Source organism: Nerophis ophidion, linkage group LG25, assembly GCF_033978795.1.
Source record: "Nerophis ophidion isolate RoL-2023_Sa linkage group LG25, RoL_Noph_v1.0, whole genome shotgun sequence".
Taxonomy (NCBI): Eukaryota; Metazoa; Chordata; class Actinopteri; order Syngnathiformes; family Syngnathidae; genus Nerophis; species Nerophis ophidion.
This window is the reverse complement of record NC_084635.1, coordinates 28,669,154-28,696,461: the sequence shown is the minus strand read 5'-3', so window position 1 is coordinate 28,696,461 and position 27,308 is coordinate 28,669,154. Positions and strand designations below refer to the sequence as shown.

Sequence of the window (27,308 nt, the reverse complement as noted above, 5' to 3'; positions counted from 1 at the left end):
TGCACAAATACAACACGATACAAATATAAACATGACCGCTATAAAATTGACTATTACGATTTGAAATAATGCAGAAAAGTGTCTTTAAAAATATTTCAAGGCATTTTGCTCTGTTTTATACGGTCCTAGCCACATCAATGTGGAATGCACTCCCATCCATCCATCCATCCATCCATTTTCTACTGCTTATTCCCTTTCGGGGTCGTGGGGGGCGCTGGCGCCTATCTAAGCTACAATCGGGCGGAAGGCAGGGTACACCCTGGACAAGTCGCCACCTCATCGCAGGGCCAACACAGATAGACAGACAACATTCACACTCACATTCACACACTAGGGCCGATTTAGTGTTGCCAATCAACCTATCCCCAGGTGCATGTCTTTGGAAGTGGGAGAAAGCCGGAGTACCCGGAGGGAACCCACGCATTCACGGGGAGAACATGCAAACTCCACACAGAAAGATCCCGAGCCTGGATTTGAACCCAGGACTGCAGGAACTTCGTAATGTGAGGCAGACGCACTAACCCCTCTGCCACCGTGAAGGGAATGCACTCCCAACAGGTGTAAATGGGAAAAGGGTTGTTTTTGTATAGCTCTTTTCTACCTTCAAGGTAGTCAAAGCGCTCTGACACTACTTCCACATTCACCCATTAAAACACACATTCACACACTGATGGAGGGAGCTGCCATGCAAGGCGCTAACCAGCACCCATCAGGAGCAAGGGTGACGTGTCTTGCTCAAGGACACAACTGACGTGACGAGGTTGGTACTAGGTGGGGATTGAACCAGGGACCCCCGGGTTGCGCAAGGCCACTCTCCCAACTCTAAAAGTAAGTGCATCTCTATCCTCCTTCAAAACAGGCCTAAAGCAACACCTCCAGGCAACTTCAACCCTTTATTAATACCCTCCTCCATTCACATCCCATATCCCCGGATTGTAAATAACCTCATGTAAATAATCAAATGTATTTCTAGTGTATATACTTGTTCTTATGCTATCCAAACTCACTATGTTCTCTGCTTGCTGTAGATATCCTACTAAGTAAGACCTACACTGTTTCAATGTACATTTCTCTGTTGATGCAATTGTTGACGACTGAAGTACTGATATCAACCAAAGCTCCTAATCCCACCCCCCGGATTGTAAATAATGTAAATAATTCAATGTATGTACTATGATGATTAACTTGTGTGATGACTGTATTGTGCTGATAGTTAATCATGTTAATCATGAATTGATTAACGTGGACCCCAACTTAAACAAGTTGAAAAACTTATTGGGGTGTTACCATTTAGTGGTTAATTGTAGGGAATATGTACTATACTGTGCAATCTACTAATAAACGTTTCAATCAATCAATCAAAAAGGACAGGAGTACAAAACACTTATCATTAAATGAAAAATCTTACAATTATAGAAAATACAACAACAAAAGCCGAAATAACTTACAATTTCAGAAAACACATTAATTAAAGACAAAACAGTTTACAATTTCAGAAAACACAATGACAAAAAACGAAAAAAAAATTTATTTAAACAAATTAACAAACAATAGCTGAGCTAGGCACCAGCACCCCCTGCGATCCCGAAAGGGAATAAGCGGTAGGAAATGGATGGATGGAAATTAACAAATGACCAAACACTACACTTTCATAAACCGGAAAAGGAAGGTCCCATAAGCCCAAACTGACAGCAGACATGCCCGCATAGCCCGAATAAAGAAGTAAAGACCCAGTGGATCTGTGATGTGGGGCCCATCCATCCATCCATTTTCTACTGCCTATTCCCTTTGGGGTCGCGGGGGGCGCTCGTGCCTATCTCAGCTACAATCGGGCGAAAGGCGGGGTACACCCTGGACGAGTCGCCACCTCATCACAGGGCCAACACAGATAGACAGACAACATTCACACTCACATTCACACACTAGGGACCATTTAGTGTTGCCAATCAATCTATCCCCAGGTGCATGTCTTTGGAAGTGGGAGGAAGTAGGAGTACCCGGAGGGAACCCACGCAGTCACGGGGAGAACATGCAAACTCCACACAGAAAGATCCCGAGCCCGGGATTGAAGCCTGACTACTCAGGACCTTTGTATTGTGAGGCAGGCGCACTAACCCCTCTGCCACTGTGAAGCCTGTGATGTGGGGCATTCCTTTAAAATAAATAACCACTTTTTTGAAGTACATGATCGCTTGCTTGGAAATACCTTTCATTCTGTTCAATGTTAAATTTTGTTGTAGTTTGCTATTTTGTTCCACTTGTAAAGCAGACCGGATGAGGACTCACAAGTACCGTATTTTTCGGACTACAAGTCGCAGTTTTTTTCATAGTTTGGCCAGTGGTGCGACTTATACTCAGGAGCGACTTATGTGTGAAATTATTAACACATTACCGTAAAATATCAAATAATATTATTTAGTTCATTCACGTAAGAGACTAGACGTATAAGATTCAATGGGATTCAGCGATTAGGAGTGACAGATTGTTTGGTAAATATATAGAATGTTCTATATGTTATAGTAATTTGAATGACTCTTACCATAATATGTTATGTAAACATACCAGGCACCTTCTCAGTTGGTTATTTATGCGTCATATAACGTACACTTATTCAGCCTGTTGTTCACTATTCTTTATTTATTTTAAATTGCCTTTCAAATGTCTATTCTTGGTGTTGCGTTTTATCAAATGAATATCCCCCAAAAATGCGATTTATACTCCAGTGCGACTTATATATATTTTTTTCCTTCTTTATTATGCATTTTCGGCAGGTGCGACTTGTACTCTGGAGCGACTTATACTCCGAAAAATATGGTAGTTGGAAATAACTATTTCATCATTTCATGTACCCCCTGACAGCCTGGAAATAATGTGCATCAGTAGAGCATCTTTCTCGCTAAAATAATTTGTTCTTTAAAATGTTGAGGGAAAAAAATGACTGCTTGCAATTGCATATCTTATAAATATCTTATAAACTAGTGGAGTCCATTTGTGGCCCACAGCTGGAGTTCTGTTGACCCACGGAATATTGTCGAAATAAAAACTAAGAAAAACAACAAGAAAAAGGACAAAAAATACATAATATAATGAAAAAAAAAATTACATTTTTGATACTAATAAATACCACTACTACTGACAATATACGTTGTTACATACAACACAAAGCTGACACAAATATGTACTGTTGTTTTTTGCCAAATCGTTGGCTTCGAATATTGCCATTGCATTTAAAAAAAATGTTTTTAAAGCATGTTCTAAAATTGTTGGTCCTAAATTAATCATTCTCAAGCTTGATGGTCAAACAAACCAAACATGTCGATAGTACAGTAGTATTGGCTACTAGAAGAAACCAAACCAATCAAAGCACGCTGTTCAGTATCATGGCCAATGATTGGCTCAGCCTAATGCATCAAATATCAAAATGACCCCCAAATTCTTTGACTTTGCATTATGTGGCCTTTGGTGGAAAACGTTTGGACACCCCTTTTCTAAACTTGATTATCTGATAATCCATCCATTTTCTACCACATGTCCCTTTCAGTGTGGCAGGCTGGAGCCTATCTCAGCTGCATTCGAACGGTAGGCGGGGTAAACCCTGGACAAGTCACCACCGAGATATTCCAAGCATTTATTGCTATCACAATTACATAGCTTCTCACATTGACTTATGATTTCAAAGCAAGTTAGTTATCCATCAAGTTGTTAGTAAAAATATAGTGATCAAATCATATACAATTGTATAATGATATAATGAGTGGATTTTGTGTTTTTCATTGTTATTAATTGATTTGAATGAAGAAATTTCAACTGCAATATGTACAAAACAATTATTCATAAGTATTTTTTGGACCTTCAAAAAGCGTTTGATCATGAAGTGTTATTGGACAAATTGTATAAATATGTATACAGAGGTGTGTCTAATGAGTGTGTCAAAAGTTACCTTGATGAACAGTTTGTGGAAGTTAACAATAAGAAGTCTGCCTTACATAATAGGAAAGGATAGGTCTTTATTGTCATTGCACAAGTACAACAAAACTTCAGCACAAACCTGTTCAAGATTAGACAAACAAACAGTGTACAGTTACAGAACAAGAACGGTGATGGGTCGCCATAAGGCGCCCCGTAAAAGATGGGAAAAAGGTAAACGATGGGGAAGGATGAGTAAAAAAAAAAAATCCAGACTGGGCTCCTAAGGGGGAAAGTCTGGAGTGGGAAAAAACCTCCATAGCAAAGCACATATACATATGACAACATGCATCTCGAGATATCTAGCAACAGAGGGAAGGTAGTTCAAGGTCATGATGGTAGGCCGCAGCTCTCAGGCACTGACCATCCATTCATCACCCCTAGGGGATTTGCGTCGAGGGCGTTGGGTTAAGGGGGGATGTGGTGTGTATGTGTGGCGTATATTTTTGTGGATGTGTGTGTGTGTGTGTGGGTGTAAGCCCGTAGTGTATCTCTGTTCCGCGGCCTTGATGTATTGCAGTCGCTAGTCCAAAGTCAACAACAACAGGTGTGGAGTTCCACAAGGATCTGTCCTTGGACTTATATTGTTTCTCATGTATGTCAATGATATCAATATGGTTTCCAAACGGTTTAAATGTATTTTTTTTGCGAATGACACAACCCTATTTTATTCAGGACAAAATCACCACAAATGATTCCTGGGCGCGGCACCGCTGCTGCACACTACTCCGCACTACTCCCCTCACCTCCCAGGGGGTGAACAAGGAGATGGGTCAAATGCAGAGGACAAATTTCCCCACACCTAGTGTGTGTGTGACAATCATTGGTACTTTAACTTTAAAATATTAAGGATGTGTTAAAGGTCGATGAAAACAATTATATCAAAATAAAGAAATGGTTTGATGTATGGATGCCTCATAATACATCAAAGTAGTTGAGATTCAAATATCAAAGGAGATCAGGATTTTGGGTGTAAGATTGATGAAAATGTGTCATGGAAACCACATATTAATGATACAAAGGCTAAAGTATTTAAAACTATTTCTACTTTACGTAAAGTGAAGAAATTTCTAAATAAAAAACTTTGTATAGTTTGTATAGTTCACTGATTGTTCCATATCCAACATACTGTGCAAAACTGTGGAGTAGTGCCTGTAAAACATATCTAAATCCTATCTTTCTTCTGCAGAAAAGAGCAGTAAAAATCATGAGTAGATATGCATACAGGGAACTCAGGAATCCAATGTTCAAACAGTTAAACTCATTGAAATTTTAATGAAATGATAGAGTACAAAATCATGTCAAAATCATGTACTGAACACATACACAAATTCTGCCAACCAACATTCAAAACAGATGTGTGATAAGAGAAAGTAGTTACAATGTAAAAGAAACGGAGCTGTTTACTAAACTGAAATTTAGAACAGGTTTAAATGAAAAAGTAATTTCAATCAAATGTGTTAGTTTATAAAAAAATCTTAACAGTGAAATAAAACAAATCAAAATCTCATCAATCAATCAATCAATCAATGTTTACTTATATAGCCCTAAATCACTAGTGTCTCAAAGGGCTGCACAAACCACTATGACATCCTCGGTAGGCCCACATAAGGGCAAGGAAAACTCACACCCAGTGGGACATCGGTGACAATAATGACCCAGTGGGACGTCGGTGACAATGATGACTATGAGAACCTTGGAGAGGAGGAAAGCAATGGATGTCGAGCGGGTCTAACATGATACTGTGAAAGTTCAATCCATAATGGATCCAACACAGTCGCGAGAGTCCAGTCCAAAGCGGATCCAACACAGCAGCGAGAGTCTTGTTCATAGCGGAGCCAGCAGGAAACCATCCCAAGCAGAGGCGGATCAGCAGCGCAGAGATGTCCCCAGCCGATACACAGGCAAGCAGTACATGGCCACCGGATCGGACCGGACCCCCTCCACAAGGGAGAGTGGGACATAGAAGAAAAAGAAAAGAAACGGCAGATCAACTGGTCTAAAAAGGGAGTCTATTTAAAGGCTAGAGTATACAAATGAGTTTTAAGGTGAGACTTAAATGCTTCTACTGAGGTGGCATCTCGAACTGTTACCGGGAGGGCATTCCAGAGTACTGGAGCCCGAACGGAAAACGCTCTATAGCCCGCAGACTCTTTTTGGGCTTTTGGAATCACTAATAAGCCGGAGTCCTTTGAACGCAGATTTCTTGCCGGAACATATGGTACAATACAATCGGCAAGATAGGATGGAGCTAGACCGTGTAATATTTTATACGTGAGTAGTAAAACCTTAAAGTCACATCTTAAGTGCACAGGAAGCCAGTGCAGGTGAGCCAGTACAGGCGTAATGTGATCAAACTTTCTTGTTCTTGTCAAAAGTCTAGCAGCCGCGTTAAAATCTCATACTGTATTAAAAAAATAAAATCATGATATTGAAAATATATGACTTGGAGTAGATTATTGTTTTCATGTTTAGTTATTTTGTTGTATGTTATGAAACATGTATGTTACGAATATATATAGCTGGTCCTCTGAGTGAACAACAAACGTAACTGTATGAATAAGGGGCAGATATAAGTTTTACTTCTTTCTGTTCCTTTATCTTCAGTATTTATTTCAAATGTTATGTTGATGATATGATGAAATAAAACAAACAATCTGTTATTCTAATGATTTTCTCTAGTTTTCAATGAACACTGTTCACTTGTTGGTGGTTATATCAGCAGATCTAGTCACATGTCCTTTAACACAATGAACACAACAGTGCACAGTGTAGACTGTTTTAAAGATGGCCAAACAAGGGTTTGAACAAACTTTGATCGATTACACGTTTTCTCGTGGAGCTCCAAATTCCCTTTTCCGTCTTTCATGGACATACCCTTGTTGGTTGTTGACTTTTGTTGGACTGACTGGCTGCGTTATCGCCATGAATCTCTGCAAGCACCAAGGTCGAAAGACAAGCATCTCACACTACCGTCCACGGAAAATACATGCCACACACACACACACATACACGTACCCCACATCCCACGCCTTCATCGGTTCACCCCCCACGGTGTGATTGACAACGGATCAGTGCACCTGGTGGCAGCATATTTGGGTCAGATGCCCCTTCCCCCCCTCTCCCCAATTGCAAGTTTTGAGTTTTGTGTCGTAGTATGTTCATATCTGCTTTGCTTTAATTTTATTCTGGTCTCAAACGGAGCCCCCGTTCCCCAATAAAGCTTTGTTTGGGATTTCCTTGCACCCCATGTTTTCTCTTTTTCCTACCTTTCTACCGGGCGCCGCCCTTGTGGCAACCCATCAGTCTTCCTCTTTTCTCTACCCCTGTCTACCGTATGTCTGTTCTTGTACTGTAAACAAATTGGTTGTACTTTTTAAGTGCAGTGACAATAAAGTTGCATTCCATCTGTAATGGAGGCCAGACGGTGTGTACGTTAGTAAACCCCACTCCCTGACACCTTAAAGGGGAACATTATCACCAAACCTATGCAAGCGTCAATATATACCTTGATGTTGCAGAAAAAAGACCATGTATTTTTTCAACCGATTTCCGAACTCTAAACGGGTGAATTTTGGCAAATTAAACGCCTTTCTGTTTATCGGTCTTTTAGCGATGACGTCAGAACGTGACGTCACCGAGGTAACACACCCGCCATATTCATTTTCACATTACAAACACCGGGTCTCAGCTCTGTTATTTTCCGTTTTTTCGACTATTTTTGGAACCTTGGAGACATCATGCCTCGTCGGTGTGTTGTCGGAGGGTGTAACAACACTAACAGGAAGGGATTCAAGTTGCACCACTGGCAAGAAATCTGCCGCAAGACCCCCATTGAATGTGCCAAAGTGTCTGCACACTTTACCGGCAATGCTAAGACAGACATGGCACAGAGATGTATGGATAACCTGCAGATGCATTTGCAACGATTAAGTCAACGAAATCACAAAGGTGAGTTTTGTTGATGTTGTTGACTCATGTGCTAATCAGACATATTTGGTGACGGCATGACTGCCAGCTAATCGATGCTAACATGCTATGCTAATCGATGCTAACATGCTATTTACGCTAGCTGTATGTACATTTGAAACTAGATACCCACATTTAATGCGAAACAAACACTTACCAATCGACAGATTTAAGTTGCTCCAGTGTCACAAGATGCGAAAGTCCTGATCGTTTGGTCCGCACATTTTACCGGTGATGCTAATAATGCAGCCATGCTATGGGCCACTTCATTAGGTACACCCACGCTATGGCCGAATAGCGTCAATAGCTATTCGCTATTCGCGTGAGTTCCCTCCGGGTACTCCGGCTTCCTCCCACCTCCAAAGACATACACCTGGGGATAGGTTGATTGGCAACACTAAATTGGCCCTAGTGTATGAATGTGAGTGTGAATGTTGTCTGTTTATCTGCGATGAGATGGCGACATGTCCAGGGTGTACGCCGCCTTCCGCCTGATTGTAGCTGAGATAGGCACCAGCGCCCCCCGCAACCCCAAAAGGGAATAAGCGGTAAAAAATGAATGGATGGATGGACGCAGATTTGAGACCCGAGTGGAACGGACTTGCGGCTGGACCACAAATTATGACGATTCAATAATCCAGTTAAGTCACCCTCTGTCATGTCCTGGTGATCATGTTTAGTTTGACTATCTTCTGTTTGGTTTTTGGATTTTGTCAGTTCCTGTTTTTTCACTCCCTGCTTTGTTTCAATGACAACTGATTCATTTGGACTCATGCACCTGTTGTCGATCACCACATCACTATTGAAGCCTGCAGTTGCCAGGTAGTCAGCCTGGCGACATCACTCTCTATACACCCTTGTTATCATCATGCTGATGATGCATACTGCTCTTTTCTCATTCCAAGTAAGTTTTCTTTAGTCATGCCATAGTTTGCAGGTTTTGTTTTATGTTCATAGTTCTACCTTTGTGCGTGTTTTTGTTTATACCCTTTGTTTTGGTAGTACTTTTGAGTGTTGAAATTAAAAGATGTCTTTACCTTCACGCCATGTCCAATCCAGTCGCTTCGCACCTCGGGAAAACAATCCACACCATGAATTGATTTACGTGGACCCCGACTTAAAGTTGAAAAACTTATTCAGGTGTTACCTGAATAAGGTATTATTCAGGTGGTCAATTGTACGCAATATGTACTTGTGATGGGCGTGGCCTGTGCGCCTGCGGGGAAGCGTGGTGTGGCAGGGCCGGCCTCGAGGTTGGCGACAGGTGATTGGATGACACAGCTGAAAGTGTTTGTCTAATCACCTGTCGCTCTGTAAAAGGCCGCAGTCGGGAAGCGGCGGGGGAGAGAGACGGAAAGATCGTTGCTGAAAAGCAGAAAGACATTGGCAAAAAGACACAATTGCTGGAAAGCAAAAAGCTTTATTGAAAAATAAAACATTGTCAAACGTAAACGAAGCCTGTCATGTCTATCCCTGGTGGTCCGGAGAACCCGGAAGCAACAGTCATCCACAGTACTGAACTGTGCAATCTACTAATAACATTTTCAATCAATCAATCAAAGTCCTAGTCTTGACACCCTCACCTGGTAGAAAGATCTCTTTGATATTACTGCCCCTACTTTTAATACCACAACTTCATGCTTAACCAACACCTGTAGTGCAACTGTATTTTACTTTTACGACCAAAATCTTTTAACACGTGGTTTGTGTTCACTTTTCTGAGGATTTTCAGCATGCACAAATGTAGACTAATATGCCTACATTAAGATTTCCTTTGCGATAATAATGACATAAATCAATCAGATTATGATTTGTCGTATTTTATAAATGACAAATAAGTATTAAAAGTTTTGTTATTCACACCATATGTAAATCATATATTATATAGTCTATGTACCCCAACCTAAATTGCATGCCCAAAAACCTCTGATTTCAAACACAATCAAAATTAAATAAGAGATGTTAACAGTTGTTAAAGTCGCTCTCTTCTAATGCTATGTGTCTAAGTTTCAAATGTTGGCAAACGTTGATATTTAATTCTTGAGATTTTGGCTTTGTACACAACCACGGTGCTGATCATGCCAATGACTGCCAGAAGACAGCCTGCGATGAAGACCAGGTTCAGATTCAAATTAGGCACTAGAGGAACAAAGAACATTATTTGTAGAGAGCAAGAGAAAAAAACTATTAGTATTCAGGCCAAGCAATGTTATTGGAATTATAAAGTCATATTTCATGTGCGATACCTTTGCTTCCATCACTGTCTGCTGATCTCTTGAGGCGTAATGGACCTTGAGAAACAAAGTGGTTGGCACTCTGGATAACAGCCTCTCGCTTTTTGTGATGGTGCCCCTCGTCCGTCCACGTGGAGTTGACGCACCCCTTGGAGCACCTGGTGTTGGGTGCGCCCGCCTCACATACGAGCACCGAGCAGCTGATGTACACCTAAATAAAATGGGCAGATTGTCATGATTCGTTGAAGATAGTCTATAAAAAGAGTGACGATATAAAATGCTGACAACACTTTGCAACGCTAGCGCCCTCTAGGCAGCGTTTTTAATATTGCAAGCATTCACTTTCAATACAGCTAGTAGTTGCCAAAATTGTGTGAATGTGCATTTATAAAACTTGTCTCATACAACATTGTAACGCAGGGGTAGGGAACCTATGGCTCTAGAGCCAGATGTGGCTCTTTTGATGACTGCATCAGGCTCTCGGAAAAATCTTAGCTGACATTGCTTAACGCGATGATTATGAATAATTTCGCTGGTAATCACAGTGCTAAAAATAACGTGCAAAATACAAAACATTCTCATGCATTTAAATCCATCCATCCGTTTTGTACCGCACCTGTTCAAGAAGTCGCATTAATGGTAAGAAGAATTTTATGTCACGTTTGGGGGGTGGGGGGTGGGGGGGGGGGGGGGGGGGTTGCAGCTTGTTGCGGAGTCGTTCTCCCAGGAAGGTGGACGGACTACTCTGGACGTGGCACTTAGGTAAAAACATGATTTAATTTTAACTAAAAAAATATACAAACAAAAATCACTCACAGCGGGGGCACAACTTGGGCTAAGGAACAAAGCTAACGCATAAACAGACTAAGAACATAAATCAAACAAAACTTATTTGGCATGAGGCACGAAACTATGGCAAGGCATGAAACAAGTCAGCACAGGGCGACTGACTGGCGAAGACGAGCTTAAATACTGCCTCTGATTAATGCTCGGGAAGCAGGTGAGCGGGCATTTTGTCCACCAGAGACAGGTGGACAAAATGAGCAACCAAGGAAACCAGACAAGGGTGTGGAAAAAAAACAGGAACTTAAAGAGTCCAAAGGACAAACAGCACATGGCCAAACAAAAACATGATCAACAGACATGACATTTGATTTATTATTGGTTAGCTTCAGAATAACAATGTTATTAAAAAGAATAAGAGACTTATTATACTCTAAAAATGTTGGTCTTACTTAAACATGCACACATTTAGTTGTATTCATTGTTAAAAAATATGATATGGCTCTCACGGAAATACATTTTGAAATATTTGGCTTTCATGGCTCTCTCAGCCAAAAAGGTTCCCGACCCCTGTTGTAACGCTTTGTTCCTAAACAACTTCATCCACATCCATACATCCTGGGCTGACTGTTGGGTTTTAGTTTTATCCTGCCTTCCCCTTTTCTGCACCTGTGTTATCAGTGTTTCATCCTCGGCATGGGGCGGCCCTTGTGGCACACCTGCTCTCAATTAACCGTATTTTGATTTATGGACCAATATAAGCGCATAAAGCTTTGGTATCAGCGGCATCGATATTTAGTTTATCAATAAAAATGATAAATGGATTGTACAGCAATTTTTTACTTTCAAGGTACTCAAAGCGCTTTGACACTACTTCCACATTCACCCATTCACACACACATTCACACACTGATGGAGGGAGCTGCCATGCAAGGCGCCAACCAGCACCCATCAGGAGCAAGGGTGAAGTGTCTTGCTCAAGGACACAACGAACATGACAAGGTCGGTACTAGGTGGGGATTGAACCAGGGACCCTCGGGTTGCGCACGGCCACTCTCCCACTGCGCCACGCCGTCCCCACCTAGTAAACCTTAAGAAGCCTTATAATTTCCTTTGTGCCTACTTTTAGCTGTAAATGCACCAAATCATTAAACTTAGACATTTGTGATTCAATAAATAAAGGGTTTGAATTTTCTCTCACCGACATTCTAATTGACCTTTTTTGTAACACGGTTAATGAATTAAGCATACTTTTGTGATTCAAATCAGTCATCTTCAGCTTAGGAACCTTGACATAAATTAATTTAAATGATCAGAAATGGGCCAATACAGATTTTGAAATGCAGTATTTTTAGATTTAGATCTGGAAAAAAAGAGTTTCAATGAAGTTTATTCCGGCCCTGCGATGAGGTGGCGACTTGTCCAGGGTGTACCCCGCCTTCCGCCCGATTGTAGCTGAGATAGGCGCCAGCGCCCCCCGCGACCCCGAAAGGGAATAAGCGGTAGAAAATGGATGGATGGATGGATGAAGTTTATTCCGAGAGGATTACAACCAGCAATTGGCACAGAATTAGTAAAATAGCTCTGTAATTGAAGCATCTCCAAATATTTTATTGGGTTGAGGTCTGGGCGTTGCAAAGCCCATTCTAGAAGGTTAATTTTAGCCTACCTTTTTTCTTCCAAAAACAATTTTTATGTTTGTTTGGGATTATTGTCCTGTTGGAACACACAATTGTCTCCCAAGTTTCAGCCATCCCGCTGTTGGTTTGATCTGAAGTTGAAAATTCATGGAAGTTCTCATTGCAACCATCCAGATAGCTTACCTGATAGTACAGTCCAATGAACTTGAAGGCCTCGATGCTGAACCTGAATTCCTGCTCATTAGAGGCATGGATCTGAAGTGTAGGATCCACTTTACATCTATCAGAGCATTAATAGATTTTGTCATTTTATATGCATGTTTTACACTACATGAAATGTATGGTTTATTGGGTTATAAAAGTAAACTAATAAATTAAAAAAATAGACTAAAATCTTCTTATACAGTAGTACCTCAACTTATAACTTTAATTGTTTCTCTGACAGAGCTCTTAACTCAAAACATTTGTGTCTCAAATCAACCTCTCCCTTTGAAATTATTTTAAATCAATTTAATCGGTACTTAGGCTTCCTAAACAGAAATAAAACATGCTTTTGGATAAGAAATATTGTATAAAACAATACTATAACATTTACTACAAACTACAGTAGTTTTTGAAGTATTGTAATAATAATGTACAGTATTTATCTTGGAAAGCTTCTACATCAAACACACCATCAGCGGCTTCTCCATATTTCATGGATAAATGCTCTCCGCTTTGTTGATTTCTAGCTATAAGCTAACGCTACAGAGTAAGCCCAGAGGTTTTGGGCCAATCTTGCGGCATTTACTAAGCCAATTATTGGCGGATATGCTTGTAACTCAAATTTTTGCTTACGACTTAAAGGGGAACATTATCACCAAACCTATGCAAGCGTCAATATATACCTTGATGTTGCAGAAAAAAGACCATGTATTTTTTTAACCGATTTCCGAACCCTAAACGGGTGAATTTTGGCAAATTGAACGCCTATCTGTTTATCGGTCTTTTAGCGATGACGTCAGAACGTGACGTCACCGAGGTAACACACCCGCTATATTCATTTTCACATTACAAACACCGGGTTTCAGCTCTGTTATTATCCGTTTTTTCGACTATTTTTTGGAACCTTGGAGACATCATGCCTCGTCGGTGTGTTGTCGGAGGGTGTAACAACACTAACAGGGAGGGATTCAAGTTGCACCACTGGCAAGAAATCTGCCGCCAGACCCCCATTGAATGTACCAAAGTGTCTTCACATTTGACCGGCGATGCTAAAACAGACATGGCACAAAGATGTATGGATACCCTGCAGATGCATTTGCAATGATTAAGTCAACGAAATCACAAAGGTGAGTTTTGTTGATGTTGTTGACTCATGTGCTAATCAGACATATTTGGTCACGGCATGACTGCCAGCTAATCGATGCTAACATGCTACGCTAATCGATGCTAACATACTATTTACGCTAGCTGTATGTACATTTGAAACTAGATGCCTACATTTAATGCGAAACAAACACTTACCAATTGACGGATTTAACTTGCTCCAGTGTAACAAGATGTGAAAGTCCTGATCGTCTGGTCTGCACATTTTACCGGCGATGCTAATAAGGCAGCCATGCTATGGGCCACTTCATTAGGTACACCCACGCTATGGCCGAATAGCGTCAATAGCTATTCGCTCAATAGCTTCAATTTCTTCTTCAATTTCGTTTTCGCTATCTGCCTCCATACTCCGACCATCTGTTTCAATACATGCGTAATCTGTTGAATCGCTTAAGCCGCTGAAATCCGAGTCTGAATCCGAGCTAATGTCGCTATATGTCGCTGTGGTAACCGCCATGTTTGTATTGGCAGCCCTGTATGACGTCACAGGGAAATGGATAGTGGTTTCGAAGATAGCGAAAATAAGGCACTTTAAAGCTTTATTTAGGGATATTCCGGGACCGGTAAAATTTTGAAAAAAACTTCAAAAAATACAACAAGGGAACGGATTTTTATTGTTTTTAACCCTTTTGAAATTGTGATAATGTTACCCTTTAAAGTATAAAATCAGCCGAAACACGGCTCTAATCTCAAAACACTTTTTAACTGGGACAATCCTAAATTGAGATACCACTGTAAAGCGTTATTTCCTTGATACTAGTTGAATAGCTGCATAGTACAAACTATTGGAACATTTTAAATATGTTTGTGTGTTGTACGCATGTGTTGCAGTGAGGGGGTGAACACTGGCAACCAGAGTTAGCTACCAACAGGGTGTAAACTCTCTTGCTTACCCATTGTCAAGGATAGTGTAGGTCGGGTGGTAGTTTGGGTTGTCATATGGGGCAGCTCTGCATGATTCCACAAAAAGCTCTGTGTTGTTGATTGCAGTGGCAGCTTCTATTTTCATGTAAATCCTGCTTCCTAGGTCATATTCCAGAGGGTAATCAGTTGGACTAATCATTGTTTGAAACCTCGAGTTTGTGTAAAACTCGAACTGGTATGTGAAAATGCCAAAGCCTTTTTCCCAAACGGTCACATTTTGTCTGTGTGCACTGAAACTCTGCGTCACATTTCCTCGTTTGGGATACTGGCAGTAGAAATCCAGGTGCAACCTGTTTTTCCTTATGATTGTGCTTTGGAGGTTGTCAAATGTGGTAATCTCATTTCTAAAAATAAGATTTTCATCATCCTCCTGCAGAATAAGAGTTAATAGATTCAGTCCTGAAGGCACAAGAGGTATAAAAGCAAACTCTGTTACCTCCAGTTGAGTGCCACAAGAGTTGAGGGGGATGACGGCGACAACATGCGTGCTGTTGGAGTGTCTTTGAAGGTCGCATTCAACATTGGATGAATCACTGAGCTGTAGGTGATCGAAATGTATTCTTTGGAGTGAAGCTTTCCTAATTTCGACCATCATATTGGACTCAGCACAGGTCACCGTAGCTTGAACTGAAACGGACATAGATAATTCTTGTTTTTTAAACCACTTTGCACCTGAGAATTGTGCTGAAAACCAAAATAATAATACATTGAAGCCCATATTGTGAGGACTGTGTGGCATTGTAATGCCGGATTGGTTCTTCCAGGGATGCGTCGAAGCAATGAAGACAACAAAGGTAAGTTATAAATGGAGTTATTAAATAATAAAAAGGCGAGGAACAAAAACACTGGTGTAAAGAGAAAGCAAACAAAAGACGCTAGCGTGAAAGCTAGGATAAAACACTAGGAAACTAAAACTTGGCTCGAGAGCACAAACGAGAAAACAAATCGTCAGTATGAAAACTGGAATAAACAAGTGGCATAGCATGAGAGCTAGCGAGAAAATACATACAGTAGAAAGATGAGAGTCGTCACGGTTGCACGTAGGCAAATTAGGATCCGATAATGAATAATGAAAAGGGGCGAGTTTAAATAAGGGAGGTGATTAGAAGAAAACAGGTGTGCGTAGATAACAAGGGGCAGGTGAACTAATGAGCTACCATGGTGACAGACTAAACAGGAAATAAATACGTCAAACAGGGTGATACAAAAATGGAACAATAAACCATAATATGGGAAGATCGGAGTATGGATCTTAACACATCCATCCATCCATCCACTTCCTACCGCTTATTCCCTTTTGGGGTCGCGGGGGGCGCTGGCGCCTATCTCAGCTACAATCGGGCGGAAGGCGGGGTACACCCTGGACAAGTCGCCAACTCGTCGCAGGGCCAACACATATTGCTTTAAAATATGGCTGTCCGATACCATCAGGCAAAAAAAAATGAGATATTGGATCATACTGGTATTGTCTTCTTTTTGTTAGAATTTATTTAAAGTAGAGTGTTACTTTACCATTGTCAGGACGTGGACTTTGGGGTGTATGTTTTCCCGAGATTTAAGTAAAGTTGGTTTGGAGGTAAATACATGATTTTATTTTAACTCTAACAAAAAGGTACACAACTAAAGGTGCGCACAAAGGCGGAGAACAAACTTGAATAATGACACAAAAACTAGCACTTGGGCAAAAAACTATGAACATGAAACAAATAAACACTTACTGTGATAAAAATACACAAAACTCACGTGACAAGAAACGAGCAGCAAGAAAACTATGGCAATGGCATGGGTGTCCAGGAGGTAATGTCGCCAGGCCGACTGCCTGGCAACTGCAAGCTTAAATAATACCGACCTGATTAGTGACAGGTGCGCGAGTGCAAAACGTCAGACAGGCGAAACTAATGAGTAGTCATGGAAACTAAACAAACAAGAGTGCACAACCAGGAACTAAAAAGAGTCCAAAAAACAAACAGCACATGGCCAAACAAAAAAATAATCAACAGACATGACAACCATAGCCCATTGTTTCAGAACAGTGTCTGGAGAAAGTCTGATTAACACGGTTTTAGACCATCTCCTACATGATTGGACAAAGGGCACTCATGTGACTACAGGGCGCCATTACTGCTACCAAGCTTAAACTGTTGCTCTGTTTCCATCCATCCATGCATTTCTACCGCTTGTTTCAACATGCAAAAATACCTCGTTGTGCTGCATTGGGGATGTTCCACCCGCCGAAAGTGGGGAAAAAATTTACATTGCTTTCCCTGCTGCCTGAAAAGGAGTCTTATTGGAACCGAAGGTTCGCCGTCAACAGTGGTTTGAGAGCCACCAAATACAGTATCACGTGCAAGGTAAACACAACGTCAATGTTTTGTTCATGACAGAACAAACAGAAGCTAATACAAAAAATGCCAGATTAAATTAATGCATTTAGTAGAGGGTTTGACAAAAACAGCCGATCTTTGAATCTCAGTAAAACTAAAATAATGCTATTCTGAAACAGCAGAAGAGACAGTAAAAAACAAATACAAATAGACAGAGTATCATTAACAGATTATAAGAAACAACATTTTGAACTGTAAATCTCAAATAAAAATATACAACATAAAGTGGTGAAAAATATGTCAACAATGATTAAGGCAAAATATGTTCTGGACCAAAAATTACTCCATATTTTTTAGTGCTCGCCAGTGTTACCATATCTGAAAGATTATGTGTGCAAAAACATGGGAAAAAGTCATATTTTTCCGTGATTGTTGGTCCAAAGCTAATAAGGGTAGTAATAAGTTACTTTTTTGGGTTGTTCTGTGTATTTTTTTGCATTTATTGCGCTGTCGGGTGCATGTTAAAAAGACTGCTGGTCACTGGCACTACATAAATGTAGTAACTGACTGCGTCAAACACTGTCGCACAATTTTACTTTGACAAAATAAAAGCATGTTTTATTTAAGTTAATGAGCTGGAGTATGTTTAAAAATATACTGAACAAAAATATAAATGCAACACTTTAGATTTTGCTCCCAACTCATAGATCAACATTTTTTACTATGTGCACAAAATATCTATTTCTCTCTAATATTGTTCACAAATCTGTCAAAACCTGTGTCAGTCAGCATTTCTTCTTTGCCAAGATATTCCATCCCCCCTCACAGGTGTGGCATATCAAGATGCTGACTAAATAGCATGATTATTACACAGGTATGCCAGAGGCTTCCCAAAATAAAAGGCCACTTTGAAATGTGCAGCTTTATCACACAATGCTAAAGTTGGCATGCTGACTGCAGGAATGTTCTGGTGTTTTAGAGAATTTGGCAGTACTTCCAACCGGCCTCACAACGGCAGACCAAGTGTAAACATACGAGCCCAGGACCTCCACATCCAGCATGTACACCTCCCATAACCAGCCACTCGGACAACTGCTGCAACAATTGGTTTGCATGACCAAAGAATTTCTGCACAAATTGTGAGAAACCATCTCAGGGAAGCTCATCTGCATGCTCGTCGGCCTCATTGGGGTCTCAACCTGACTGCAGTTTATCATCATTACCGACTTGAGTGGGCAAATGCTCACATTCAATGGCGTCTGGCTCATTGGAGAGGTGTTTCTTTTCATAGATGAATCCCAGTTTTCACTGTTTAGGGCAGATGGCAGACGTGTGCGAGAGCGGTTTGCTGATGTCAATGTTGTGAATCAAGTGGCCCATGGTCGGGTTGGGGTTATGGTATTTTATTGATGGCATTTTGAATACACAGAGATGCCGTGACCATATCCTGAGGCTAATTTTAGTGGCATTTACCCGAGACATCACCTCATGTTTGCAGCATTACAATGCAAACATCTGTACACAATTCCTGGAAACTGAAAACCTCCCAGTTCTTGCATACTCAGCATACTCACCTAACATGTCACCCACAGAGCATGTTTGGGATGACATTGTGTTACAGTTCTTGCCAATATCCAGCAACTTTTCACAGCCATTCAAGACAGACAACAGCCTGATCCACTCTATGCGAAGGAGATGTGTTGCACTGCATGAGGCAAATGGTGGTCACACCAGATACTGACTGTTTTTCTGAGCCCACCAGAACTGCACATTTCAGATTGGCCTTTTACACACCTATGCAATAATCATGCTGTTTAATCAGCATCTTGATATGCCACACCTGTGAGGTGTGATGGATTATAGTTGCAAAGAAAAAGTGCTCACTCACACAGATTTAGACAGATTTGTGAACAATATTTGAGAGTAACAGGTATTTTTTATATACATTAAAAGTTTTAGGTCTTTGAGCTCAACTCATGAAAAATGGGCGCAAAAACTAAAAAAGTGTTGCGTTTATATTTTAGTCATTACATATTTAGACTTATTTTGGTTGATTTCGTAATGAAAACTAACGTCATAACGACTGCAGTAGCATGCTGAAGGGCATAGCCGCACATGTCATTGATAGCAAAGATGGCGCCTATTGTTTAGTTGGCCATAATCTATACACGAGTCTGCCATTGTTGGGCCGTGAGCGCCCCCTACAGGTCCACCAAAAATTGTGTTTCTCAACTGTTGTCTGTATTGGGCCGCAGTTGAAAAACTTTTCCGCCAATTGGGGCAGTAATGGCAATAACAAACAGACAGAAGACCTCTGGAACTAAAGTCAGAGAGGTTTTTTAAGGGCAAAAATTATGAGTAAAAAGTGGTGAAGCTGTATTTTCATTTGCAGATACATTTTATTGACAGTTTATGTAGTAAAAATACTCAATTTAGTTAAAAAATATTTTTAAATACTACTTACCGTATTTTTCCGACTATAAGTCACAGTTTTTTTTTCATAGTTTGGCCGGGGGTGCGACATATACTCCGGAGCGACTCATGTATGAAATTATTAACACATTACCGTAAAATATTAAATAATATTATTTATCTCGGGCTTCACGGTGGCAGAGGGGTTAGTGCGTCTGCCTCACAATACGAAGGTCCTGCAGTCCTGGGTTCAATCCCAGGCTCGGGATCTTTCTGTGTGGAGTTTGCATGTTTTCCCCGTGAATATGTGGGTTTCCTCCGGGTACTCCAGCTTCCTCTCACTTCCAAAGACCTTGACCTTGACAGGTGCTGTATTGGTACCGGGCCGCAGAAGAAATTTGTATTGATTTTTATTTTAAAAAAAAATAAAAGAAATAAAAATAAAATAAAACATTATATATATATATTTTATTAAATGTGAATTATATTTTATATAGCGCTTTTTCTCTAGTGACTCAAAGCGCTTTTCATAGTGAAACCCAATATCTAATTTTTACATTTAAACCAGTGTGGGTGGCACTGGGAGCAGGTGGGTAAAGTGTCTTGCCCAAGGACACAACGGCAGTGACTAGGATGGCTGAAGCGGGTATCGAACCTGCAACCCTCAAGTTGCTGGCACAGCCACTCTACCAACCGAGCTATACTGCCCCAAATCAACATAAAAAACACAACATACACTTACAATTAGTGCACCAACCACAAAAACCTCCCTTTTTCATGACAAAAACGTCCCTTTTTCATGACAAAGAAAACAAAAAACAAAAAAAGGACCCCCCCCCCCAGGAATGGGCGAAACTGCCCTAGAAACTGTAGGTGTGCCAAGCTTGTGGCATTGTATTCAAAAACACTTGAGGCTGTAATTGCTGCCAAATGTACATTAACAGAGTAATGAGCAAAGGCTGTGAATACTTATGGAGATGTGATTTTAAAAGTTTTATATTTTGAATAAATTTGTGAATAAAAATAAAAACTTTTCATGTTGTCATTATGGGGTATTTTCTGCACACTTTTGAGGACAAAACATAATTCTATTGCATTTTGGAATAAGGCTGTAGCATGACAAAAAGGGGAAAAAGTGAAGCGCTGTGAATACTTTACGGCTGGACTGCATATGTTCATTTTTGACACCGCATGTCACCAGACTTTGGTTTAAGGTAGGAGCTGTTGATATTGGCTTTGATAAATGTAAGGATGTAAACAGTCCAGGACAGTATCGGCATATTGATAAGAAAGTCAACATTGAGCCTCTTTAATTAAAAATTTCAACATATTCTTTCACAAGTTATCAAATCAAGGCTAGTGTATGTATACGTCTAGCCAATATATATTGTGACTAAATGTATGATTACAATGTTCTGATGATTCCTTGTACCATATTTTTCGGATTATAAGTCGCTCCGGAGTATACGCCGCACCGGCCGAAAATGCATAATAAAGAAGGAAAAAAACATATATATGTCGCACTGGACTATAACTCGCATTTTTGGGGGAAATTTATTTGATAAAACCCAACACCAAGAATAGACTGAAAGGCAATTTAAAATAAATAAAGAATAGTGAACAACAGGCTGAATAAGTGTACGTTATATGACGCATAAATAACCAACTGAGAAGGTGCCTGGTATGTTAACATAACATATTATGGTAAGAGTCATTCCAATAACTATAACATATAGAACATGCTATACGTTTACCAAACAATCTGTCACTCCTAATCGATAAATCCCATGAAATCTTCTTCCTCGATGTCGCTTCTAAACAACTCTGCCAACTCCAAAGGTATGCGTCGCTTCTTCTTGTCGTTTTCTGCTGCATATTTCACTACGTCCAGCTTGTAATCTGCAGTACATGATTTCCTTTTCGCTGCCATTTTTGCTCAGTCCTTCTCAGTTTTTATAAGTTACCGCCAACGATGAAATTATTTATTTTAATAGCTACGGCAGTAGCATATAGCACAGGGATCACCAACGCGGTGCCCGCGGGCACCAGGTAGCCCGTAAGGACCAGATGAGTAGCCCACTGGCCCGTTCTAAAAAATAGCTCAAATAGCAGCACTTACCAGTGAGCTGCCTCTATTTTTTAAATTGTTTTTACTTACTAGCAAGCTGGTCTCGCTTTGCTCGACATTTTTTATTCTAAGAGAGACAAAACTCAAATAGAATTTGAAAATTCAAGAAAATATTTTAAAGACTTGATCTTCACTTGTTTAAAAAAATTCATAATTTTTTTTTACTTTGCTTCTTATAACTTTCAGAAAGACAATTGTAGAGAAAAAATACAACCTTAAAAATGATTTGAGGATTTTTAAACGCATATATACCTTTTTACCTTTTGAATTCCTTCCTCTTCTTTCCTGACAATTTAAATCAATGTTCAAGTGTTTTTTTGTTTTGTTTTTATTATAAAGAATGAAAAATACATTTTGATTTAATTCTTCATTTTAGCTTCTGTTTTTTTGACAAAGAATATTTGTGAAATATTTCTTCAAACTTATTATGATCAAAATTAAAAAAAAATATTCTGGCAAATCTAGAAAATCTGTAGAATCAAAATTCAATCTTATTTCAAAGTGGATTTTAATCTATTAAAAACATGTCATCAAAATTAAAAAAAAATCTTAATCAGGAAAGATTACTAACAATGTTCCATAAATTATTTTTAAATTTTTTTTCAAAAAGATTCGAATGAGCTAGTTTTTCTCTTTTTTCCGGTTGAATTTTGAATTTTAAAGAGTCGAAATTGAAGATAAACTGTTTCATAATTTAATTTTCATTTTTTTCCCGTTTTTTCCTCTTTGAAACCGTTTTTTTCATCATTTATTCTCTACAAAAAAACCTTCCGTAAAAGGAAAAAAAAATGTAGGACGGAATGACGGACAGAAATACCCATTTTTTTAATTATATCCATCCATCCATTTTCTACCACTTATTCCCTTTTTGGGGTCGCGGGGGGCGCTGGCGCCTATCTCAGCTACATATACATATATACACACATATATATATATATATATATATATATATATATATATATATATATATATATATATATATATATATATATATATATATATATATATCCATCCATCCATCCATTTTCTACCGCTTATTCCCTTTCGGGGTCGCGGGGGGCGCTGGCGCCTATCTCAGCTACAACCGGGCGGAAGGCGGGGTACACCCTGGACAAGTTGCCACCTCGTCGCAGGGCCAACACAGATAGACAGACAACATTCACACTCACATTCACACACTAGGGCCAATTTAGTGTTGCCAATCAACCTATCCCCAGGTGCATGTCTTTGGAAGTGGGAGGAAGCCGGAGTACCCGGAGGGAACCCACGCATTCACGGGGAGAACATGCAAACTCCACACAGAAAGATCCCGAGCCTGGATTTGAACCCAGGACTGCAGGACCTTCGTATTGTGAGGCAGACGCACTAACCCCTCTGCCACCGTGAAGCCCTATATATATATATATATATATATATATATATATATATATATATATATTTATATATATATATATATATATATATATATATATATATATATATATATATATATACATATATATATATTAAAGGTAAATTCAGCAAATTGGCTATTTCTGGCAATTTATTTAAGTGTGTATCAAACTGGTAGCCCTTCGCATTAATCAGTACCCAAGAAGTAGCTCTTGGTTTCAAAAAGGTTGGTGACCCTTGATATAGCATATAGCAGTTAGTATCCAATGACCCACAATGCACTTCTGCCATGACCCCCCACCGCAGAATTCTTATTGGTTGACGTGTGTGTGACGATTGCTGGCATTTTCTTCATCTCTTCAGCGAATGAGCTAAATAATATTATTTGATATTTTACGGTATTGTGTTAATAATTTCACACATACAGTAAGTCGCTCCGGAGTATATGTCGCACCCCCGGCCAAACTATGAAAAAAACTGCGACTTATAGTCCGAAAAATACGGTATATACATTTGTATTATATGTGTATCGAATTTATAAATATTTTTGCAGACCCTTTTTGTTATATATTTTTTTTCCTCGATGCTGAGCAGCCCTACAGTACATCGCAAAATAAACCCAATACAGAATTCAGAATTTGGTAATCTCCAGTGACTCACCTGTCTCGTTCCGAACGTCGAGAAGAACACACCTCATTTCAGACTGATAAACGCTTGATCTGCAAAGAATAGGTCAACCCATTTAAATGATACAAAAATATTGTTGACACCCAAGATTCTGAAGTACATTTTCAAGTCTTTTTAAATTGCATTAAAGACACCAACTGAATACAACATATTTTTGATACAATTGAATAAATAGTTACTCACTGTAAAGAGGTGCTACTGGGGTGGTAATAAGAATGATATGAGGATGCGGTTTGAGCAGACCTGTGAAATATAAATGATAACATTGTTAAGCTTCTACACATGCACATCAACGCTGAAATGTGTTAATTCAAAACTCACTGGCTGATTGATTCAACAGCAAAACAGAGTGGGTAATGTCCACCCATGTCACCGGGCCCGGGTGTCCACCTTATGACAAACTCATCGTGTGTGGTTCTGTACTTATTGGTGTTCACTGGCCCACTCGTAATGATGTCATGTATTCTGCGTCAAAACAAAACAAATCATCCTTAAATTTGATTCATTCAGAAATAGAATACGGCAATGATGTGGCGACTTGTGCAGGGTGATGCAACTGAGATAGGCTCCAGCACCCCCTGCACCCCCTGCGACCCCAAAAGGGACAAGCGGTAGAAAATGGATTGATGGACAAAAATAGAATACACGTTTCTTAATTACCGTATTTTTGGGGCTATAAATCACAGTTTTTTTTTCATAGTTTGGCCAGGGGTGCGACTAATACTCAGGAGCGACTTATGTGTGAAATTATTAAAGGGGAACATTATCACAATTTCAAAAGGGTTAAAAACAATAAAAATCAGTTCACAGTGGCTTGTTGTATTTTTTGAAGTTTTTTTCAAAATTTTACCGGTCCCGGAATATCCCTAAATAAAGCTTTAAAGTTCTTGATTTTCCCTATTTGCGATGCGACTATCCATTTCCCTGTGACGTCATACAGGGCTGCCAATACAAACAACATGGGGGTTACCACAGCAAGATATAGTGACATTAGCTCGGATTCAGATTCGGATTTCAGCGGTTTAAGCGATTCAACAGATTACGCATGTATTGAAACAGATGGTCGGCGTATGGAGGCAAATAGCGAAATTGAAGAAGAAATTGAACCTATTCGGCCATAGCGTGGGTGTACCTAATGAAGTGGCCCATAGCATGGCTGCCTTATTAGCATCGCCGGTAAAATGTGCAGACCAAATGATCAGGACTTTCGCATCTTGTGACACTGGAGCAACTTAAATCCGTCGATTGGTAAGTGTTTGTTTCGCATTAAATGTGGGTATCTAGTTTCAAATGTACATACAGCTAGCGTAAATAGCATGTTAGCATCGATTAGCTGGCAGTCATGCCGTGACCAAATATGTCTGATTAGCACATAAGTCAACAACATCAACAAAACTCACCTTTGTGATTTCGTTGACTTAATCGTTGCAAATGCATCTGCAGGTTATCCATACATCTCTGTGCCATGTCTGTCTTAGCATCGCCGGTCAAATGTGAAGACACTTTGGTACATTTAATGGGGGTCTGGCGGCAGATTTCTTGCCAGTAGTGCAACTTGAATCCCTCCCTGTTAGTGTTGTTACACCCTCCAACAACACACCGACGAGGCATGATGTCTCCAAGGTTCCAAAAAATAGTCGAAAAAACGAAAAATAACAGAGCTGAGATCCGGTGTTTGTAATGTGAAAATGAATATGGCGGGTGTGTTACCTCGGTGACGTCACGTTCTGACGTCATCACTAAAAGACCGATAAACAGAAAGGCGTTTAATTTGCCAAAATTCACCCATTTAGAGTTCGGAAATCGGTTAAAAAAATACATGGTCTTTTTTCTGCAACATCAAGGTATATATTGACGCTCGCATAGGTTTGGTGATAATGTTCCCCTTTAACACATTACTGTAATATATCAAATAATATTATTTAGCTCATTCACGTAAGAGACAAGACGTATAAGATTTCATGGGATTTAGCGATTAGGAGTGACAGATTGTTTGGTAAACGTATAGCATGTTCTATATGTTATAGTTATTTGAATGACTCTTACCATAATATGTTACGTTAACATACCAGGCACCTTCTCTGTTATTCACTATTATTTATTTATTTTAAATTGCCTTCTCTATTCTTGGTGTTGGATTTTATCAAACAAATTTCCCCCCAAAATGCAATTTATACTCCAATGTGACTTATGTATGTTTTTTATGCATTTTCGCCAGGTGCGACTTATACTCCGGAGCGACTTATACTCAGAAAAATACAGTAATACGGCGGATTCTCGTCCGTCTGTCGTCAGTGCAGCGCGAGCACTGACTCGGCACCCATGTGCGGAACTGTCAGTTTGCACGTACATCCCACGTGTGCCAACTACACCGCTAAATAGTGCTTACAAAGCGGTCATGATTGTTGATTAATCCCATTGCCCGTGTTGTATATCATATTTGCATCTTCTCTTCCCAATGTTATGGGTAATTGATGACCAGCATTATTCTGCATATTAATGAAGACAGACGCAAAATGGATTGCACACCCTATTCTGCTCACTTAACAGACGCAATCCACTTTGCACATGTTTAGTAGATCAGCTCTGCGTGTGCTATCAGGTTTGCACTTGTTTTCCTACACTCAAACCTTTAGTTAATCAGACCCTTACTGTATATCCGTACAGCGCAGATTGAAAATCTGCATCTCTTGGCTGTGCGGTAAACATATCAGCCACCACGTTATTGTACTGCCATTATACACACATTGGAGCAGCGTTTCTCAAAGTATGGGGAATAGAGACACAACAGGAACGGGAGGAAATTTCACTTAAAACATTTTTTTTTAAATTATATTCTTAGATTTTTTTTTTACAACCCCATTTTCTGTACAAACTGTAAATCACTTTGTGATTCTGTCAGTGAAATCCGCTGTATAAATTAATGTAAATTACTTATTTTTCCTGTAAGCTTTAAATTTCTAGGTAGGAGCGAAAGTTTGACAGACGCAACAGTAACTAATGGGGGCGGGGCTAAGCGGAACAAACTTTCGCGCAGATGGGTAGCAGGCTAATGTGTGGACCACAATTACACAAAATGGATAAATTGGCTTCATATAGAGTTGCATACAGAATTGCTCAATGCAAAAAACCACACACAATAGCTGAGCAGCTCATTCTCCCCGCTGCAATAGACATGGTGTCAGTCATGCTTGACGAGACAAGCACAGCAAAATTAAAAGCTGTCCCACTGTCAAACGACACAGTTGTGAGACGTATATGCAACATTGCAAGTGATCTTGAGGAACAACTCGTGGACAAATTAACAGAAAGTCGTTTTGCTTTACAAGTGAACGAAGCTACTGACAGCAATAAAGACTGCCTGTTCATCGCATACGTGATACGTCCGCTTTGTGAATGGCGAGTCACTGTGCGAGGATTTGCTGTTTTGCAAATACATAAAAAATAGAGCCAGTGCTGATGAGCTGTTCAAGATAATGGA

The 27,308-nt window shown here is 39.8% G+C and overlaps 2 protein-coding genes across 5 annotated transcripts in view; one reads left to right on the top strand and one right to left on the bottom strand.

Moving 5' to 3' along the window:
• Positions 1-27,308, top strand: part of LOC133543081 (uncharacterized) — a 73,086-nt gene that overhangs the window by 33,061 nt on the left and 12,717 nt on the right. The window lies entirely within an intron of this gene.
• LOC133543080 (uncharacterized) overlaps positions 9,340-27,308 on the bottom strand; it is a 28,750-nt gene continuing 10,781 nt past the window's right edge. The window contains exons 8-15 of one of the 2 annotated variants that reach the window (XM_061887495.1): positions 24,149-24,292; positions 24,011-24,070; positions 23,801-23,859; positions 15,321-15,511; positions 14,854-15,254; positions 12,776-12,872; positions 10,182-10,380; positions 9,340-10,074 (exon numbers count right to left, since the gene is read on the bottom strand). In XM_061887495.1, coding sequence (XP_061743479.1) covers positions 9,938-10,074; positions 10,182-10,380; positions 12,776-12,872; positions 14,854-15,254; positions 15,321-15,511; positions 23,801-23,859; positions 24,011-24,070; positions 24,149-24,292 — 1,288 coding nt within the window. In that variant the 3' untranslated portion in view covers positions 9,340-9,937. The remainder of the gene's footprint in view (positions 10,075-10,181; positions 10,381-12,775; positions 12,873-14,853; positions 15,255-15,320; positions 15,512-23,800; positions 23,860-24,010; positions 24,071-24,148; positions 24,293-27,308) is intronic. The other variant, XM_061887496.1, reaches the window with a different exon arrangement.